The 21,396-nt window shown below is 43.4% G+C and overlaps 1 protein-coding gene across 1 annotated transcript in view; it reads right to left on the reverse strand.

Annotated features, from left to right (window-relative positions):
* Positions 1-333: 333 nt before the first annotated feature.
* Positions 334-21,396, reverse strand: part of C11H10orf67 (chromosome 11 C10orf67 homolog) — a 57,959-nt gene continuing 36,896 nt past the window's right edge. The window contains exons 12-17 of the mRNA XM_054990955.1: positions 18,174-18,253; positions 18,013-18,078; positions 10,572-10,656; positions 9,980-10,057; positions 8,860-8,959; positions 334-447 (exon numbers count right to left, since the gene is read on the reverse strand). Of these exons, the coding sequence (XP_054846930.1) occupies positions 380-447; positions 8,860-8,959; positions 9,980-10,057; positions 10,572-10,656; positions 18,013-18,078; positions 18,174-18,253 (477 nt within the window). The 3' untranslated portion in view covers positions 334-379. The remainder of the gene's footprint in view (positions 448-8,859; positions 8,960-9,979; positions 10,058-10,571; positions 10,657-18,012; positions 18,079-18,173; positions 18,254-21,396) is intronic.

Here is a 21,396-nt window from a genome sequence, read left to right on the forward strand (position 1 = left end):
TGTTTGTTTGTAAAAGCCTAGAGAGAGAAGGCTGATGTGTAGTTGGTTAACCTTTTTATTCAGGACTAACACACTGCATTACAAAACGAACTCAGAGCTATTTCTCTGATGGAAATGGACAAATGGCTAGCAAAAAAGGGGGGGATGGATCTTGACCATCCTCCTATCAACAGAATGCTTCTCCATTAAAGTGCATGTTCAGGAGGGGATGGTTTCCTGTGCAGCCTGTTTTGCTCAGATGCCCCGAGAGGTTAGCCGGAGAACGCAAGTATCCAATCCCTCTAGACAGGAGGGAGACCCTCTGCCATAGACCAAAAGACGATTCCGTCTGCCCACCACTCTCGCTCTCTTTTTCTCCACCGGTGGCTCTGCCCTACTATCATGGTATGGAAGAAAGCGGTGATGGTGGGAGAGGCAGCTCCTCCACTTCTTCATCAGACTCTGAAGCTGAGAAAAAGAAAGGAAAGGTAATAAACACCTAAAACCTACATCCTTGGGTTTAATATGGAGTATTCCTGGTGGTTAAGTAGCTCTCCACTGCTGAGAATCATGATAAAAGCATTCCATTCTTCCCCTTCACTGTGCTTGGAATTAACCTAGGAAAGCCGGCAGCACCCTAAGGCACAAATTCAGCACTACCAAGGAAGACCAGGAAGATCACTTAGGTGGTTTGAGAGTGTGTGGTGAGAGTGGGAGACCAGGGTGCAAATTCTCACTCAGACATGAAGCTCACTGGTGACCTTGGTCCAATACCTTACTCTCAGAGCCAAGCTACAAGTGATGCCTTACGCAGGTTGGACACTTGTCAGCTTACCTCAAGTATTGATGGGAAATGTAGGTGTCCTGGTTTTACAGCTTGGCTCTCCATTACAGCTGCAAGACCAGGATGCCTACATTTCCCATCAAAACTTGAGGGAAGCTGACAAGTGTCCATCCTGTGTCAGGCGTCACTTGTAGCTTGGCTCTCAGCTCAGCGGCTAGAGAATAACCTGGCAAAGGGCTGAACCACGTGTGCAGTTCCTTGGCAGAAGGACAGGATAAAAGTCTAATAGATGAATGATGTCTGGACAGAGTAATTTCCCCCATTATTCTTTTCACATTAGCTACAGGTACGGACCTCAGAGGAATCTTGGCTGCCTTCCTTGCATTTGTGTGTGTGTTTGTTCTATGCATTTGATTTCATTTGTGCCTCGCTTTCCTTTAAAAAAATTACAAAACTAAAGTTCATTGTGCTTACTCAAGAATATGGCCTGTTGAATTCTGTGAAAACTTGCTTCCAAGAAAACACACACAGGATTAAATGATACATAACTAACCCTTTAATTTGCAGACAGAAAAGGAAAACTGGTGGGCAGCCCTGGATCTGTAAGTAGGTGGCTCTTTCCCAAGTTCTACATTTTGACCAGTAAGCACAACGGCGGCAAAAGAAGCACTGACACCCCTTTCCAATTGCATCTACTTAGGAAGAAAGAGGGATCAGGATTTATGTTCTTTGTTAATTATGCAGTCTTGACTGCATTGTTTTATTGCCTCTCAAAGTGGACTGATAACAAACTGGTGCACATTTGATACTCTAGTTTTATACTATTAAAAAGAACTGAAAATAATATATTGATACATATTGGGCCCTTGTGTTTGTTTTTACTGTTCTGTACTGACCTCTATGGTCCCCCAATGCACTTTTAGCTTCCTCCCCAGTGCCATGTTTTTGTCTACTGGTTTGAGAGGTTCTCACCAATTCCATTCACTCTTGTACTTGCCGTCTAACAGGCCTGGAGAAAAAAGTGTCCTGTCACTTTAATAAAGGCTTGTTCTAAAGGGATATTATTTGCCCAGTGATGTTATTTATGTGTCCATGCCATGAAATGCTTCAGCTGCCCACTAAACCTCTATTAAAGGGACAGGGTGTTTTTCTCCAGGCTAGTTGGCAACTTGGTATTTGCCCTTTTGCGGAAACTTACTTGTAGCACCCAGAATATCTAAGTTTCCCAAATGGGGTAAATCGTGGCTCTCCGGAGCTGTTCCAAGTTTTAAAAATGGTTTAGGGTGTAAGCCCTCTCTCTCCATATGCTGTAGTCCCAATCTGAATTGTGCCCATGCATACCTGGGAATTAAGTTCTGAGCATGGAAATCCTATCATACAACATGTTGACAGTCCACCTGTCTGTCCCATGTGAACTGGCCCTTAGTAATGTTGTGTTGACATTGCATGTTTCTGAAATCTTTCTCAAGATAAACCATTTTCTATTACTCTTGCATCGTACTCACAATTTAAGATCTTATCTGTAGTTACATAAGCTTATTGAGAAGGGAGGATCAATGCCTATTTCAGCCTGCAGTTTTTAAAAAATCTTAGAATATGGTTTCCTGTTGCATCCTTTAGCGAGAATATGACACCTTTTCATACATAAAAAATAATAAAAAGCCCGAGATTCCTCAGCCCTATACAAGATGTACCCTTAAAAAGAAAGCCCACACCTAATTATAAAATATTGTTTGCAACCCAACACAGGCATATGTATCACACTTTTCTCCAACGAGCACAAATAAATGGGATAAGTTGGTTTTTTAAATTTTCAAAACAACCCTGTGAAGGTGGCTAGGTGGAGACTACTGGATCAAGGTCAGCCAATGAAACGTGCGGTTTGGGGTGAAAAATTGATGTCAAAGGGCCATGTAGTTTGGGGAGGGAAATTGAAGTCAAGGAGAAATGTACAATGTAAAATATAATCATGTAAGATTCCAATCTAATCAGGAAAAAACCAAGAGACCATTCACTAGTTATGGTATATTTCCTGAACTTCCTTCGTTCCCTGGGCCCTCAACTTTGCTCTTTTAAAAAAAAAAAAACACCTTGCATAAAATGATTGCATAGGGAGCATCTGAGAGAGCATCATCTCATAGCATCTGAAGAAGTCCCCAAACATTTGTTGGTATAACATTTTGTTAATCTTTAAGGTGCCACAAGTATCATGCTTATTTTTTGCTGCAACAAACTTTAACACCAGCTACCTTGCTGGATTTAATATCAATAATAGGAGGTAAGTTTACTTATGAGAACATTCTTGCATAAGTTTGGGATCCAACAATCCATTCTGCTCTTGGAAGTGAATTTATCTGCCAAAAGGCATATTCTTTGGATGTAATGTGTGTATTGCGAGGAAACTGCCCTTGCATTGGAGGAAAGCAGAGGAACAGATCTGTGCAAACTGAACCCAGAAAAGGCACTTCTGTGTTGGAATTTTGCAACAAGTGAAATGGTCGTTAAACTAGGCCAGATGAAAGATTGTTTCAACAGATGCAGTGATAGCCGGCCTTTAACAGCTGCATGATAGGCAGAAATTCAGCAGGTGCAGCCTCCTCCACCTCTGTACTCCATGCTGGGAAAAGTTACACTTGTTGCATTTCTGCCAGATGCAGCTATTAAAAACAGAAACTTTGGTCTGGAAAAGAAAAAAAGTGGCATGTCTATTGTGGATCCAGCTTAGAATTCTCAGGCAGAGGGGAGAACCATAGAAAAGGGGCTGATCCTCTCCTTTCACATAGTGTGTTCATTTACATGCTGCTTCCTATTCCAGCTGCTGTGCAAACTTCTTATTGTTCTCTCCACATCGCTGTTTGTGCGGCAAGTGAAGTCTTCAGGCTCTGCAGTTAATCAGGTGACACTACCAATGCAGCAGTTAATGAAATACTACTGTCCTACTTTGAACCTTCCAGAGATTGGGAGGCAGGTGCCCACGGCGTCCCCAAGGGAATCCCTATAAATAACCTCGGTTGGGAGGTGAGACAAGCCAGCTCCCCATTCTTCTGCACGAAAAGGCAAGAAACCAGTTACAGCCTCCTGCTGAACGGCCTCAGCTAGCCCATTTGGAATGTGCTGGTTGCCCACACATCTGCAATGCTAACCCTCCCTCCCAGATTAAGAAAACTCAAAGATTATATTATTATAATATACACCATTCATTATGCAATGTATAGCTTACAAATCAGGAATAAACTGAAGGAACATCTCCACCCCTATATCAATGACTAGCATTTTCATTTGCAAACGAGACGTTGTTCAGAAGTCCCAATGCAACACATTATTTTTACAAATTGCCTAAATATTTTAGAAGTGTTCTATTTAATGCACGGGGCAGGGGGATTGGAAAGGATTAAGTTGTGCAAACGACGAATCTGGCTGTAAGCAACAAGTTCACACCTACAACGGAGAAAGCATTTAAATAACAATTGTGTACAAACTCTTCAGTAGGAAAATATGATTATAATCTGGAAAATTACTGCTACATGCAATTGTCTTTTTAAAAGTCCTGACAGAGCTGAAATTTGCAAAAGAAGGAACAGCTTCACTCCCCAGATATCCTGATGCTAAACTAAATACAAAATAACAACAACAACAGTAAGAATTAACACAATGAAGGGGAAAAGGCAGTTTCTTCCATTCAAGCCTTTCTTCAGTTTCATAGCAAAAATTGGATGCAAATATCCTAAAAAGACTAATGACATTTCACAGGTAATGCAATTTAGAAAGAAACACTTCCATGTTTTCTTTTCCAACAATGTGCATTTTTGTAAACTGCTATAAATTGCAATTCAAAAGCACTGATCTCGCCATCCCCAATCATTTTTTATACTGATCAAATGAATGCAGATACTCCCATTTGGGAGGGGCGACATGACATTTCACTTGGCAGTTCTAAACAGGTCACAGACCTTTCACAGACCCTAAGGCAGTGGGAGGGAGCGCTTTACGAAACCGTGTAACCAAATCAAACCAATGGTTACCCCTTTTCAATACCACTGGAATAGTCTGCACAATGCTTATTCACATAGCAGCAGAGAAACTGAAAGGATGGTCATCCAATGGAAATGTCTTTTCCTTTGTTTGAACGTAACAGAGCTCCAAAATGCTAGCAAACAATTATATCTGGGATGGCAAAATCCCAAGCAAACACCAGACCTATCTACAGACCGAGACACATTAGAGACGGAGGTGTGCTTAGATGTTTAAAAGTGCCCAAGCCAGCAATATGGAATTGTGTATGGACATTTATTGGAGATGTCGCTTTGTTTGAAGGAGTAGGCACAAAGACACAACATGGCTGCCCTGGAGATGACCTATTGCTTTCAAGTTGCTTGAACACATCAGAATTTCCATTGTTAAGGTTGATTAATTGAAACTGATAAGTTACCATGAATAAAGATTGTTTTTTCTGTTTCATGTGGTGGGCCTGATTTGGTAAATGCTTCATTCATGTAGCCTTGCCACGCAGCATATGGGCCAGATTCATTCAGTATCACAAACATACACAATTTATTATGCTTGTATGGTCACAGCCAAAGGGCCTTTCTAGTTTAATGTCAAAGTCTGAATGAAAAATTCCATTTAAAGTGTCACTAGTAATGATAATGCGGGAATTTGGGCATTTAGCTTCCTGCAAATTTGTAACACTGAAATATATATATATATTTAAAAAATTTAAATCCAAGAATGAAGCAGGTATAAGAGCTAAGGAAACATCGGTTTTCTTTTCAAAACAAACAATTTATCTGAAACGTTTGTAGACACCTCTGATGAAGACCCTCAAAGCGGCTGCATGGCACCCCATGTCACATACTGCTGATAAAGTTATCACTGTAATGTTTCAATAAGATACTGTCACCACAGGTCTGTGGTTCGGCATTCCTATGCCTTTTGCTGAAAGCAGCACAAGAGACTGGTTCACTTAATAAATATGCTCGGAAGAAGAATGATTGGAAGCCAAAGCCCCATAAATCCTCCTCTCTCGTGATACTGTCATGTCGGTAGTAGCAGACTCTGCTGAAATTTAATTGCCACTATCTGACACTTCACTAATTAAATGTCAAGTGAACTTTTGCTTTTTTAAAAAGAAAAACTAGACAATGGTTACAATGATGAACGGAATACAGGCATAATGTTTACAACAACCAAATCTTACGTATTTTCAAAATGTTTAAAGGCTTATTCTGAAAAGCAAACAAAGTCATCTGGTTTGCTGGTGCAAACATTTTCATCAAAAGGTGCTGAGTTGGTTCTGATAAAGTTCATGGAGGAATGCTGGCGTGGTATGCACTGGCAAATACTTATGAGGGGTCCTTCTAGTACACATTTACTGCCAATTGGCTATTCCTTAACATCCTGGAGCCCCACTATTACAGTGGTTAAATCAAAAGGTGGGCAGTCAGCACTTATTCCCTGTATATTAGCACTGCCAATTCACTTGTACATACAGACTAATGATTCTAATGCAAATTAGCAATTGAAAATAGAGAATCTGAGTATGATCATCAGATTAGATTAAAAGTATTGTTTATAAGACATAACAAAAGAATAAGAACCAATATACATACAAGCCAATTTCAAACATGTTCAAGAAACAGAACATAGGACAGCTACCAAGACAGAGACTCAGTTCTGTGGAATGTAGTAAAATAACCTGCAATTTGGGATATGTAGTGAACAATGGGTAAGGTCTTCTTCTCACAAGGTCACAAAGCTATTGAGAAAGACTCAGCATGGGTTCTGTAAGAGAAGATCTTGTCTCACGAACATACAGAGCAGAGGTCCATCAGTGGCTATTAGCCACAAGGTATAGATGGAACTCTCTGTCTAGGGCAGTGATGTATTCTTGGTGTTTGGGGGGGCATCAGTGGGAGGGCTTCTGGTGTCCCTTCCCCACTGGCAGACCTCCTGAGGACACCTGGTTTTTGGCCACTGTGTGACACAGAGTGTTGGACTGGATGGGCCATTGGCCTGATCCAACATGGCTTCTCTTATGCTCTTATGTTCTCACTCCAGAACCAGGGACCAAGGCATGTTTTGTGCCGACCCTGATGCCGTCCTGGAGTACATGTCTATAAGTGATGGTTACAAATACAATTCAATCTAAAGGGGAAATATACATTGCCGCAATTAGGGGTGGCAACAGACAAAACCTGCAACCTGGCCACCAGCAACAGGCACCTTTCTTCCCCATTATGAAGGTAGCTCTGGGGATGAGGAGGGACAGTATGTCTTCCGAATGACACTCTCAACCAAAAGAAAATATAGTTACTTATTGGCTCTATGGAAGATAAATGGGACTGATGCATGCCTCTTTCAAGAATTACACTCAGCTGTCAATGAACTCTCCTAACAGCATCCTCTCTTCTTATAACTGAAATGCACAGGTAGATACCATATCAGCATATTTGAAAAGATGTACTCTGAACTTTGTGAGAAGGAATTGTTAGGCATTTGTGACTTATATGAGCTACAAAGCTCTGCGAAGCAGTAGGGCAACTGGTGGAATGAGCTGTTCCATCTGAAAGGCACAGTAGTCCCTCTGTTTTTCTCTCTGTAAATAAGACTGAAACTCTGGTGTTTGATATCTGGGAAGGAACAATTAAGTGCTTTTAATCATTAGACTCTCATTTATGTGACTGCCATGACAACTACACATGGATCAGAGAGGAAGAAGGGTAGTGTCCCTCTACTCTTTTAGCAGGGGTAGGTACAGTCTGCCCCTCCAGAAGGGACAGGCTTGTTATTGCCAGGTCTGTTTACCTCCACAATTATAGGTTCAGGAGCAGAAAGTTAACTATCAAGGGGTCTATACAAGATTAGCCACAAATACACTTCAAGGTGGCTCACTCTGATGTACTTTCCCCCAGTTTGGATGTTGCAATTTTGTTTTGTTTTCTGCTGAAATTTTCTACTAATCCAAGGAGAATATCAATAGCTAAATCATATACACAACACTTCTAAGTTTGTATTGTCGAGGGCTTTCACGGCTGGAGAACGATGGTTGTTGTGGGTTTTCCGGGCTGTATTGCCATGGTCTTGGCCAAGACCACGGCAATACAGCCCGGAAAACCCACAACAACCATACTTCTAAGTTTCATGCTTCAAAGGGGTTAACAATACCAAGTAGGATATGGATTTCAAATTTATTAAAACTTCCTTGTCATGGCTTGGAATTGTCTTGTCTGACCTTCCTCTTAACCCCTTCTTCTTGGGCTGACAACAGCCATTAGAAATAGAAACAAACAGAGTAATCTGACAGAATAATTAGTGTTTCTTCTGTGCATCAGATACTTGTGTTTGAGCTTTCTCTTATTGACCAGCTGCCGTAAAGAGTCACTGTTGCTCAGCTCGTTTATCTTAGGGATCCGCGTCTTTCTTGCTCATTAAGACTGTATCTAAAGATTACAGTGCAAATAGCACCTTGCTAGGTGGAACGTGAGAAAAGTCTTCTTGAGTACATAGAAGGAAACTGTGGTTTCTATCATACAATGAGAGGCTTAGATGCTCTCCTGACTATCCTGCTTTATCACTAATCAGCCAGAGATAATGGGGAGTGGGGAGGCCCAGCAAGGAAGAGAGCAAATCATGATTGAGTTTATTGATCAGGTGTCTATAGCTGAGACTATAATCCCAGACATGCTTACCTGTCCATCCATCCAACATAGAGATTTACGTGCATAGGATGGGGATGTTAGCTGGTGACCCGTGCCAGATATGCTCTCTGATTTGTCAGGTACTTGATAACTCCTACTTTGCATTCTTGTACAGGCAGAAAAAACAGCCTGTTTATGGAACCCCCCGCCAGCTGCCGTACATGGCCGTTAAGATGTTAAGATACCTTCAGCTTGCTGGTCACAGGTGGGCAAGCCTGCTGTTACATCCAACCCATACTATGTAATTTTGGACTTTTCCCCACCAGGTGAGGCAGCTTTAATACAACTGTGTTGAGAGACAACAAAATACTAGAATGTTAAAACATAGCCAAGATAGATAGCTTACGTCACGTATAATTAAAGTATGTTTTACTTCTTCTAGGAAACATCTTTACTTACCACCCTCATAGACGCTGGGAATTTCTACTGTAACTGGAGTTTTTGCACCCTCTGAGGCCTCTTCATTCATCTCTATACCTTCCCGAGAAGATATCTTCGGCTGAACATGACATATTTTCTCATTAAAACCCACGCAAAGACCACTGTCCCAATTAAATTTCAGGAAATGCATTGCAGTACACCTATGAATACTTGTGGCTCATTATGATGGTGACTTTAATGCACATATTCTAGGCATCATAAAGCACTGCAATGGAGAATAATGGGAAAAACTAGTTCTACAAAACAAGAGAATTTTTACGTCCTCTGTATAATTGGCTTAGCTTATCCTGACAAAATCTTGCAGACTCCATTTGGTACCAGAATTTCTCATAAACAAACAAACACTGGTTGACTTGGCCCAGCAAGGATGGCCTACCCAAGAACTCTGAAGCTTCACAGGCTGAAGGCTCCCAGTTTGGTCCCTGGTCTCTCCTCTTAAAAGGAGCTTCATAATAGTGATGCTATGGAACTCTTCTTGAGATCTTGGAGAGCTGCTGCACTGAGCCAGGTAGACCAATGATTTGACTCAATGGAGCGGAGACATATGGTCCCAGACCTTCAGGCATGCAGAAAGGTCCTGGAGTACAGGCATCTGTCAGTCATGAGACCCATGCCCGGTCTGTTATATTCATCAAGATCAAATAACAAAATTCACTTGAAGAGAGATGTCCCAGACTCAGCATGTTAACAACAACAACAACAACAACAACAGTGTGATTATATACCACCCTTCTAGACAGATTAGTACCTAACTCAGAGCGGTGAACAAAGTCAGTTTATTATCCCCACAATACAGCTGGGGGTCTGGAGCTGAGAGGAGTGGCTTATCTGAGGCCACCTGCTGACCTCACGGCAGTCATGGGAGTTGAACTAGCAGAGTGCTGATTCAAAGCTCAGCCACTTAACCACTATGCTACAGTAGCTCTCTTCTTAGTTCTTCTGGACTGTGCACTTAGTTGGGAACAAAGCAACTCTAGCTTTAACTGATCAAAAGTTTAGTGTGGGCAGAGATGTTACACTAATCCAAGTATATATATATAATCAGCCAAACAAACAAACACACAAACAAACAACGTACCAGAGGTGGATACTGTATATATAAAGAACTTGGACCCTTTTTCTCTAGAGGATGCTGTATAAAAAGAGGAGCAGCAGTCTGGAAGGAACATACAGAATACCAGTTAAATGTTTTCTGGCTTGCAAAGCAACACACTACAAGTTTGTAGAAAGCAAGTGCTATAATTGAGCTGAACTTTAATATTGTTATGTAAGACCACACTCTCCAACCAGGAGACCAAGAAGGAGTAAGATAAAAAAAATCAAATTACAGAATTTGATCCTACTCCTGATTTGTTTGCCTTTGGGCTTGTTTTAACTCCCTTTGGCAGAAATAGAGAACTAGTGACAATGGAACAGAAAAACAACCAGATGCTGAGTGACTACTGGCACCTTAAAAATGAGCCCGGTGAATGTCATCTGGGTTGGTACAGAGGTCTGGAATTAGTTTTTTTCCCTGTGATCGGCTTGCAGCTGTGCCAACCCAAATGAGCCCAGTTCTGACCTCCTGTTTGCCTATTAGAAAATCCCATCATCAGAAGTCTGCAAAAATAAAACTTTGCTGCCCTTGTTAATGTACCCAACCCAACAAAGGGTGTCTTGTCTTTGCATACCCGATCTGCAAGTGTTGGGTGTCTAAATCTTGCTGACTGACGCAATGATTGTCTAAGAAACATCTCATCCTTAATGGCATGTAAGCTGAAAAATAAAGAGACATGATTAAGTTCAATTCTCAAGAGTGTGTAATTGGCAAACAGACTTCATAGCAGAGTAGAGATTTGAATCTGGTTGTCCCAGGAAACAGTTTGATACTCAAAGCTCTTGATAAAGTTTGGGAAGATTTTTGCCATATAGAAATGCTACATAAATGATGTAGTGCTATAGAAATGTTAATTATGATCAGGGGTCATTTCCTAGAAAAAGAACTGCAGGAACTCATTAGCATATCTCATTAACATATGCCACACCCCCTGACATCACTGGAAGTGTGTCAGAAGGCACCATCCACCCCTCAGGCCCCTTTCCCCAAAAATCTCCAGGTATTTCCTTAAAGCAGAATGAACTCAAAGCAGCTTACCCTCCTCTGGAGAGCCAGCCCTGCTTGCACGCACGCATGCACTCTCTCTCTCACAAGTCACAAATGAAAATAAAGCAGTAGAATGAATTCAAAGCAGCTTACCCTCCTTTGGAGTCCAGCCCCTCCCGGCTTGCACTCACTCATTTTCTCTCTCCCTCTCTCCCATGAGTCACAAATGAAAATAAAGCAAGCAGCAGAGCAGAATGAATTCAAAGCAGCTTACTTTCCTTTGGAGCCCAGCGCCACTCGGCTTGCACTCATTCACTCATTTTCTCTCCCCCCCCCACCTCCCACGAGTCACAAATGCAAATAAAGCAAGCAGCAGAGCAGAATGAATTCTAAGCAGCTTACGTTCCTTTGGAGCCCAGCGCCACTCGGCTTGCACTCATTCACTCATTTCCCCCCCCCCCCATGAGTCACAAATGAAAATAAACGAAGCAGCAGAGCAGAACGAATTCTAAGCAGCTTATGTTCCTTTGGAGCCCAGCCCCACTCGGCTTGCACTCATTCATTCATTTTCTTTCTTTCTGTCTCTCTCTCTCCCTCGAGTCACAACGGAAAATAAAGCAGCAGAGCCTGCTGCTAAAGATGAGGACAGCCAGGAGGAAAAGGAATCACGTGGGTGGGGCCAAAACCCATGTGACCTCTTTTCAGAGCTACCGGAACGCCATTCCGGTGCATTCTGCCTCCAAATGAGCCCTGATTATGATTATAGAGCTGGCCATTCCACAGTGTCTGATTTTGTACCATCTTGAGGAGAAGTACAGCTCTAAGCCAAATGGTGCGCTCTATGCTGCCTTTGTGGATTTCAAAGCAGCATTTGACAGTATCTCCAGGAATAGGCTCTGGGCAAAGCTTGAGAACTCCTCAATAGACCAAAGACTCTACATACTTATTTGCTCGCTGCATGGAAGAAACTGTCTAAAAGTAAGATGAAGTCCTCAAGGCCATCTCTCCAATAAGATCCCACTGGATAAAGGAGTCAAGCAGGGTTGTATCCTGGTCCCTCTACTTTTCAACTACTATATCAGCTCCTTGGTGCAACATCTAAGAAATCCAACTTCCATTCACCGAAGCTTGCTGACAAAATTATTCCTCCTTTACTATACGCAGATGATACTGTCATCCTATTTCACGCACAAGTGGCCCTCAGGAGAGCGCTCCGTGCCTTCACTACATACCGCAAAGAGGAGCAGCTTGCAATAAATGACCAAAAAACCAAATGTCCTTGTCTTCACCAAAAAACATCAAATCTATACATGGCAAATAGAGGGCCATAACACTGAAAAAACCAAAATCTTAAAATATCTTGGAATATTTAATCTACAGGCATCTGGGCACTGGAGAGCTCAGGCATTGTACGATGCAGAGACTGCTCACGGAGCATCCTCCACCATTCTACAATTCTACTTCACAAAAGGTTCCTCCTTTGTCCCTGTAGCAATCAAGGTCTTCCAAGGAAAGGTTATATCTCAGCTCTGATATGGCTCCTGGCTCTGTATCTACAAAGACAGGTACTCACTGGAAGCAGTACAATCCAAGCTCTTGTGAAAGATCCTTGAAGTCCCACAGTGTATCCTGAATGCCCTTCTTAGATTAGAGACCGGGCTGATCCCCTTGGAGACTCACATGTGGCTGCTCACATTCACCTACTGGCTAAAACTCATCTTCAACCTAATAGGTCTAGCACCTTTGATTCCTGTTGATAGTCACCGCTCAACCTGGCAAAGAGCAATTGAGGGGAAACTCCAGGATCATGGTCTTTCTCCCCAAGCCTTATTGCATCTTGGGTACCAAAAAGCAAAAGAAGCAATCAAACAGTGGCTCTTGGATCATGCCCTACAATCAGATAGGGCACAGATACAGAAATACCCCACAATTCTGCAGCATGCCAAATGCTTCCAACCAGCAGATTATCTTAGATCCGTTGAGATCACGAAATATCTGAGATCCTTTACCCTTGCTCGCTTCAACGCTTTACCTCCAGCCCTCCTGGAAGGCAGATACTATCGTGTTCCACTCCCTCAGCAGCTCTGCCCAAGCTATACAGGGAAAGTAGAGTCTATTGAACATGTTCTACTTCACAGCCTATTCTACAATAACATCCGATCTCACTATATAGCTCCAATCTTGTCAATTTTACAGGAAGATCTGAACAACAACATCACCACCACCAACAACATTTGATTTATATACCGCCCTTCAGGGCGACTTAACACCCACTCAGAGCAGTTTACAAAGTAGGTTATTATTATCCCCACAACAACAATCACCCTGTGAGGTGGGTGGGGCTGAGAGAGCTCCGGAGAGCTGTGACTGACCCAAGGTCACCCAGCTGGCTTCAAGTGGAGGAGGGGGTAATCAAACCCGGTTCTCCAGATTAGAGTCCCGCGCTCTTAACCACTACATCAAACTGTCTCCCTCTTTCTTGCAGACTCATCCCAGGAGATAACTAACAAAGTTGCCAAATTTTGCCTTCGGTTGTGTGGGATATGCAAGCGGTTGACTGAGCCTCATTAACTTACTTCGTTGTTGGAGGAAGCAGTGCTGGATCCAGGGTTGCCCACGCCCGGGGCAACCTTTGGCTTACTGTCTCGCACGCGTGCTCCCCGTGCTGCATGATGACGTCACTTTGGTGACGTCATCACGCAGGGCGGACGGAGGCAGCGTGTGGGGCTGAGAAGCCACACGCCCCATTCGCCTCCCTGCAGGCGAATGGCGTGGGCAGCCTCGCAGTCCCACGCGCTGCTTTCGCCTGCTCCGCAGGACAGGGGGCAGCCAGCTTGCCGTGCACCCCCTGCCCTCCAAGGCAGGCGCGGGGGGCTGCGAGGCCACCCGCGCCATTCGCCTCCCCGCAGGACAGGGGGCGGCCGGCTTGCCGCGCACCCCCTGCCCTGAAGGGCAGGCAAAAGGCAGCGCGGGGGTTGCGAGGCTGCCCGCACTGCCGCCTGCGCGCTCTGGCAGCTGGGAGCTGCTCCCGGCGCCCCCTCCCTGGCGGCGCCAGGGGCAGACTACCCCCCCTGCCCCCCCATAGATCCGGCCCTGGGAGGAAGGTATCATCTCTCAGTGCCCCCTACAAGATAGCCAGTCTGGTGTAATGGTGAAGAGCGCGGGACTCTAATCTGGAGAGCCGGGTTTGATTCCCCACTCCTCCGCCTGAAGCCAGCTGGGTGACCTTGGGCTAGTCACAGTTCTCTGGAGCTCTCTCAGCCCCACCCACCTCACAGGGTGAATGTTGTTGTTGTTGCTGTTAAACGTTTTCAGGTCGGGAAATTCTTGGGGATTTGGGGGCAGAGGCTGGATAGAGCACGGTTTTTGGAAGGCGGGACCTTTGCAGGGTAAAATGCCATACAGTCCACCCTCCAAAGCAGCCATTTTCTCCAGGGGAACTGATCTGAACTGAGAACCAGTTTGGTGTAGTGGTTAAGAGTGCGGGACTCTAATCTGGAGAGCCGGGTTTGATTCCCCACTCCTCCACTTGAAGCCAGCTGGGTGACCTTGGGCTAGTCACAGTTCTCTGGAGCTCTCTCAGCCCCACCCACCTCACAGGGTGAATGTTGTTGTTGTTGCTGTTAAACATTTTCAGGTCGGGAAATTCTTGGGGATTTGGGGGCAGAGGCTGGATAGAGCACGGTTTTTGGAAGGAGGGACCTTTGCAGGGTAAAATGCCATAGAGTCCACCCTCCAAAGCAGCCATTTTCTCCAGGGGAACTGATCTGAACTGAGAGCCAGTTTGGTGTAGTGGTTAAGAGTGCGGGACTCTAATCTGGAGAGCCAGGTTTGCTTCCCCACTCCTCCACTTGAAGCCAGCTGGGTGACCTTGAGTCAGTCACAGCTCTCTAGAGCTCTCTCGGCCCCACCCACCTCACAGGGTGTTTGTTATGGGGATAATAATAACATACTTTGTAAACCGCTCTGAGTGGGCACTAAGTTGTCCTGAAGGGTGGTATATAAATCGAATGTTGTTGTTGTTGCTGTTGTTGTTATTATTATTATAACCTGCACCCACAGTTCTGTGCTCGTTGCACTGCACGTATCTTCCCTATTCTTATTTTTATTGTTTTCTATTCTATTCTTCTTTTACTCTCCAGATCTGATTTTGTATCAAAATAAATTGATTGAATTGACAGAAGGGCTGACTTGATTACAGTTGAATGCCTAAAGCCAGCAAAGACTGGACTCACCAGAGCTATCAATCAAAGGAAGAGAGGTCAGCCCAGAGAAGCATATTGCATGTCACATGCACTAAAATGCTGTTCTTGAGCAACATACAACAAATTATGAAGCAGAAGCTATTGTAACTTCCATTCTCTGAGAGCCAAGCTACAAGTGATGCCTTACACAGGTTGGACACTTGTCAGCTTCCCTCAAGTTTTGATGGGAAATGTAGGCATCCTGGTTTTACAGCTTGGCTCTCCATTACAGCTGCAAGACCAGGATGCCTACATTTCCCATCAAAACTTGAGGGAAGCTGACATGTCTCCAACCTATGTAAGGCGTCACTTGTAGCTTGGCTCTGAGTCTTACTAAACAGAATGATGGCCCGCCCTGTCACACATTCTTATCTGATGATTCTAACTTTCTGAAACACATCACCTGCTTGGAAACAAAGGGCTGGCTCCTACTAGCTTTCTACTGGCATTAGAGGGAAGAGGTGCAATCTTGCCTGATTTCCTCACTCCTTTTCCGTCATCCAGCAACTTGCATGTTTTTTTTTTTTATCCATACAGGTCCCTAGATACACATCCCAGCCTTTCCTAGGGGTCAAAGGGAACTGCTGCAGGAAGGAAAAAGTGGAGAAAGAGCCACGGCCCGCAGCTGATAGGATCCAACCCATAGCCTCAGTTCCCATTATTGAAAATATGTTAGATGTTGACCACAAGAGGGCCCCTATAATTTCCCATGAATACAAATATTGTGTGTGTGAGAGAGAGAGATAAAGAATAGCAGAATCCAAGCCCAAGGTAACTGCTAGATAACACCATTGTCCTGAAAATACAACAAATATACAAAATTCTTCAACATTTTTATCAGTAAGAAGAACAAAACAAGAATCTTAATGGATTGAATCTTGACTGCATTATTGAACCTCTTGGATGGAAGCATTCTCTGTATTGTTGGGCTTCTTGTAATTAACCTTTCATTGGCTGCTACAAAATACTGGTCTTATTATCTAAAGCCTGTGAACCCAGCAATCAAGGAGTGGCTAATGAAAGCTTTGGCCATTGCTGAATGGTATTAGGTATCAGTATTAACTAAGCATTAGTATTAACTAAGGAAGTTCACAGAAGAATTGGATCCAGTTGCTTATTTGAACTCAGAAAAATACAAATTGTTCATTGCATATTGCTTTATTCCATAGCTTTTATTACCTTTATTGATTTCTAAAGAACAAATATTTACATTTTCAAAAAAAAATGTAAGGATAAGTAGATAGAAGCTGGAAGCATAACCAGTTAAGGAATATTTACACGCTGTTCGTTTTTACTATCAATATTGCTATTTTCTATCATAGTTCCCTATGATAGAAAACCAAACCAAACCAATCTCAAGAGTATCTTGTACAGTGCAATCCTAGACAGAGTTGCACGTTTCTAAACCCACCGAAGTCAATGGGCTTATAACTCTGCTTAGGACAGCACATAAAATGCAGGGTACTGGTAAAAGTTGTTTAAGGGCAAAATGTCAAAGAGAAGCCTCTGCTTCTGTACCATCCTCAGTGCTGGTAAATATGATGTGGTTCAAGTTACACATGTTGCCTACATCTGTAGAATTCCAACGACATTAAACTCCCTTTCATCCATATTATGTTCATTGGAGCACACAAGATTTCTCCAAACTTTTAATATCTAGGGCACAGATCTCTCTCTCTCTTTTTGCATTAAAACTGAAGGTACCTTTTCTCTTGACATTCAGAAGATACGTACTTTTAGATACATACAAACACTTGAAGTTGCATTATATTGAATCAGACAATAGTTCATCACTGTCAGTATTATCTACTTGGATTGGCAGCAGCTCTCCAAGGTCTCAGGCAGAGATATTTGGCATCACTTACTACCTGATCCTTTTTAAAGTGTTAATGCAGGGATTGAACCTCGGACCTTTTGTATGATGAGCTGATGCTCTACCACTGAGCCACAAATCCAAGCCCTCCTTTTTAACTATCTTTGAAAACTACAGGCAGGCATCCTCCTCACAACTGGAGATCCCCGTTAACATTGCCTCCTTTCCTTTTGCTCAGTCAGTCAAGTCTCTGGGATGGCACCAGGCAATGAAGAGATTTCCAGTGATGGGATTTCCATAGGATGATGTCCCAGGCAGAGACGCTGCTGCAACTGGCATAGCATTGATGGGCATAGAGTGGCAGACTCATTCAACACAATGGCTGACGTTTTCAAGGCCCACTTCTGTCCTGCCCATGGCCAATAATTGGGAAAATTCTGGAGTGCACTAAGATGACTGCATTACCTTTTAATCCTGTGCATTAGCAGAAGGCTCCTAAGAGAGCTCCCAAGTATTGCTGTGTCCAGCTTTTGGTGTTAGGGAGAAGGAGCGGCTCACTGGACACAGTACTTGCTTTATATTATATGCAGAATGACTGACGGAAAAGACCTCTGCCTGAGACCCCGGAAAGCTGCTGCCAACCTGAATAGACATTCTTCACTGTGACAGACCAATGGTTTGATTCAGTATAAGGCAGCTTCATGTATTCATATGCCTTTCTGGGCAAAATGTATGATGGTTACATGGCAGCTGGGCTTGGGTCAGTTGCATCAAATTCCACTTCACTTTGTCTCCTATACTTAGCAAACATTAGTGACTATTTTTATTATGTGCTCCTGCCTTTGGCAAACGGGCTAAACTGCCCCACCAAATTGATCTGGAAGAGACCAGCTTGTGCTTAAGTCTCCTGTAAAATCAATGGGTCTTAAAATGCTTAACTATGGCAAAGCTGAGACAGAGTCGTGCCATACCTTCTCTTTAGGATTTGAAACTTCAATTCCCAGGATCGATTCAATTGATAAAGTTCTAGTTCCAGTCTAAAAAGGGAAACAGTATCAGTGCATTCTGCAATCATGAAACAAACATGGCTTTTTACAATCCTTGCATATCAAGTAAATTCTTGTGTGCATACCTCTCTGTGTAGCGCCTTGCTTTACGTTCGGATTGTTTAAGCCGCGTTACCTCAGTGAGTAATGCTTTCCTCGCAGCATCCTTTACAAATGAAGCAAACGTTACAAAACAGAGAAAGCCGTGCATTACTTATTGTTGTATGCAAGAAGCATAACATTGTAACAGATATACGTGGCTGTAGATGCTGGAAAAAAAGGAAGTGTCTTCGAGTATCTGTAAATCACCAAAGCATCTGCCTGTTTCTGTCAAGTACGGTGTAGTGGCTAGCGTGCGGTATCAGGACCTCAGAGTCCCAGACTCAAATCTCCAGTCTGCCATGAAGCTTGCAGGGTCATCCTGGGCCAGTCACAAACTCTCAGCCTACCCTACCTCAAAGGGTGGTTGTGAGGATAAAATGGAGGGCAGGAATATAATGTAAACTGCTCTGGATCCCCAATGGGATGAGGTGCCCCCGCCTCCAGTAGCCACAGGTGCCTGAACAGCTGGGTTTGTCGACAGTTTTCTGGGTTGCTGAAAGCAGAAAACCAGAGTCTCCTCTTCCTGTGTCATAGATGCAGAGGAGTTAGCCGTGTTAGTCTGTGGTAGCAAAATCAAAAAGAGTCCAGTAGCACCTTTAAGACTAACCAATTTTATTGTAGCATAAGCTTTCGAGAATCACAGTTCTCTTCGTCAGTTACAGCTGCTCATCCTCCAATCTGATATATGCCCTCATGTGCCAACAATGTCCTTCTGCTCTGTACATTGGACAAACCAGCCAACCTCTACGCAAAAGAATAAATGGACACAAATCTGACATTAGAAATGGAAACGTCCAGAAACCAGTGGGAGAACACTTCAATCTACCAGGACATTCCATCAAGGACTTAAAGGTCACTGTAGTTCAACAGAAACCTTTCAAAAACAAAATCCAACGGGAGGCTGCTGAACTGGAATTCATATGCAAATTTGACTCTGTCAAGCTGGGACTGAATAGGGACTATGAATGGTTATCACATTACCACAGGTAACAGATTTCCTTTACAGAGGTGGGGTCTGGGGGAGCTCAGTGGCACCTGGCGTGGGCTTTCGGGAACCACAGATCTCTTTGTCAGATGCATCTGGCAGGGAGAGCTGTGGTTATCGAAGGCCCATACTGCATTGGAATTGGATGGTCTAGCTGTTTGGCTTCTACAAACTAACAGGGCAAACTCCTTTGAAGCCAACTGATACACACACTAAAAGGAGATGTTTACATATACTAGCAAAGGAATGTTTTGATTGCTCCCTCCCCCTTCCTCCCCCTAATTGCCTCTTCTCTCTCCTGCTCTTCTGTATTTGACCAGTCTCTGTATCAGGCATCTGACGAAGAGAACTTGAATCTCGAAAGCTTATGCTACAATAAAATTGGTTAGTCTTAAAGGTGCTACTGGACTCTTTTTGATTTTCCTCTTCCTGTGTGTGCTGTTATTTGTAGGGCTGGGCTGCCCTCCTCCTCTTACTGAGAGACCAAATTCAACATGTTCTTGATGGCAAGGGTTGAGTCCAGCAGCACCGCCAAGACCGACAAGATTTCAAGGGTAAAGCTTTTGAGAGACCGAGCTCCCTTCACCAGATACACCAGGGAGCTCTGGCTCTCGAAAGCTCATACCCTGAAATTCTTGTTGGTCTGGAAGGCGCTACTGAACTCAAATCTCGCCTTCCGATGGCAGACCAACCCACCTGAAATAATCTTGATGGGTCTTTTGAAACAAGTTGTGTGTCCAGTTAAGGTTCAGTCACATTGTTCTTCCAAAGTCCTATACTTTACATTTGTGAAATTCTTTTCAGCTTTAGTTATTTATTTACATTATTTATAGTTCGTCTTTCTCACTGAGACTCGAGGTGGATTACGCAGTGTGAGTCAGCACAGTCAATTCCAAAGACATTTCAATACTCATAATGGAATATAAACATGCAAATTTGCAAAGATTTAAATCCAATATACAGTTCAAGAATGCTGAAACAGAGCATGAATTCTAAGACTGGCATATTAAACAACATAGGAGGAACTACCCTGTAAGATTATATTTACAGCAATAGTAGTAACAGATCAGATTCGTTTTATTGTATATGGCCATTGGCCTTCACAATATCAAAACACTCTCGAATGTCAGTATAATACATAATCAAAATGATCAGGTAATCAAACACTTCAAAACCACATAAAATGTCCTACTAAAAAAAGCTTTAAAATTAATAAAACCTTCTAAAAGCAATCACAGCGAATCAATGGCTGGTTCCTTTGCTCTGATCTTCCTAGCAGCTAAAGCAAAAAGCGCCAGTCTTAGGGAAATAAAAGAATCCTTGTCGGAGAGCATCGTGACAATCTTATCAGAGACAGGCAGGGGATGTAGAGCAAGCGAGACCTTGGCCAGGAATTTATTCCTAGGTTCTGCGTATAGAGGTCAAGCCAGGATATAATGAGGGAGGTCCGCCACTGAATGACCACATATACAGGTGCGTTGGTCAACTGGCGTCTTTTTATATCGACCCACTAGCATCTCTGTAGGCATTGTTTGAAAGCGCAATGAAGTAAAGGTCGTTGTTGTGGGTTTTCCGGGCTGTATTGCCGTGGTCTTGGCACTGTAGTTCCTGACGTTTCGCCAGCAGCTGTGGCTGGCATCTTCAGAGGTGTAGCACCAAAAGACAGAGATCTCTCAGTGTCACAGTGTGGAAACTGAGAGATCTCTGTCTTTTGGTGCTACACCTCTGAAGATGCCAGCCACAGCTGCTGGCGAACCGTCAGGAACTACAGTGCCAAGACCACGGCAATACAGCCTGGAAAACCCACAACAACCATCGTTCTCCAGCCGTGAAAGCCTTCAACAATACATCGAAGTAAAGGTCCTCCTAAGATTATACACAGTTATGTTGGTTAAGTAGGAGGCCTTACAATGATCTTTTTTAATCATATTAAACCAAGGGGCAAACCTTGCTTGAGAAATCAGAGAAGCCAATTAGGGCATCTTCTCTAAAGACCCAATCGTGAAGATCAAAGCTATTCCCTGAGGGCTGCAATAGATCATCAGGGATAGTATATCTGGCAACGATGTAGTTAATAAATTGAAGGCGAGCATTATCTTTGTTATTCAGTAGATGGAAACTAAGATTACTGTATGAGTCAGGAGTTCTTAGCTGGTTTTTCCCCCAAAATGTTATAATTATCAGGTGGGCTCGAGCCCTCACTGAAGGGAGTCCCAACTCAG

The sequence above is a fragment of the Eublepharis macularius genome, chromosome 11 (genome assembly GCF_028583425.1).
Source record: "Eublepharis macularius isolate TG4126 chromosome 11, MPM_Emac_v1.0, whole genome shotgun sequence".
Taxonomy (NCBI): Eukaryota; Metazoa; Chordata; class Lepidosauria; order Squamata; family Eublepharidae; genus Eublepharis; species Eublepharis macularius.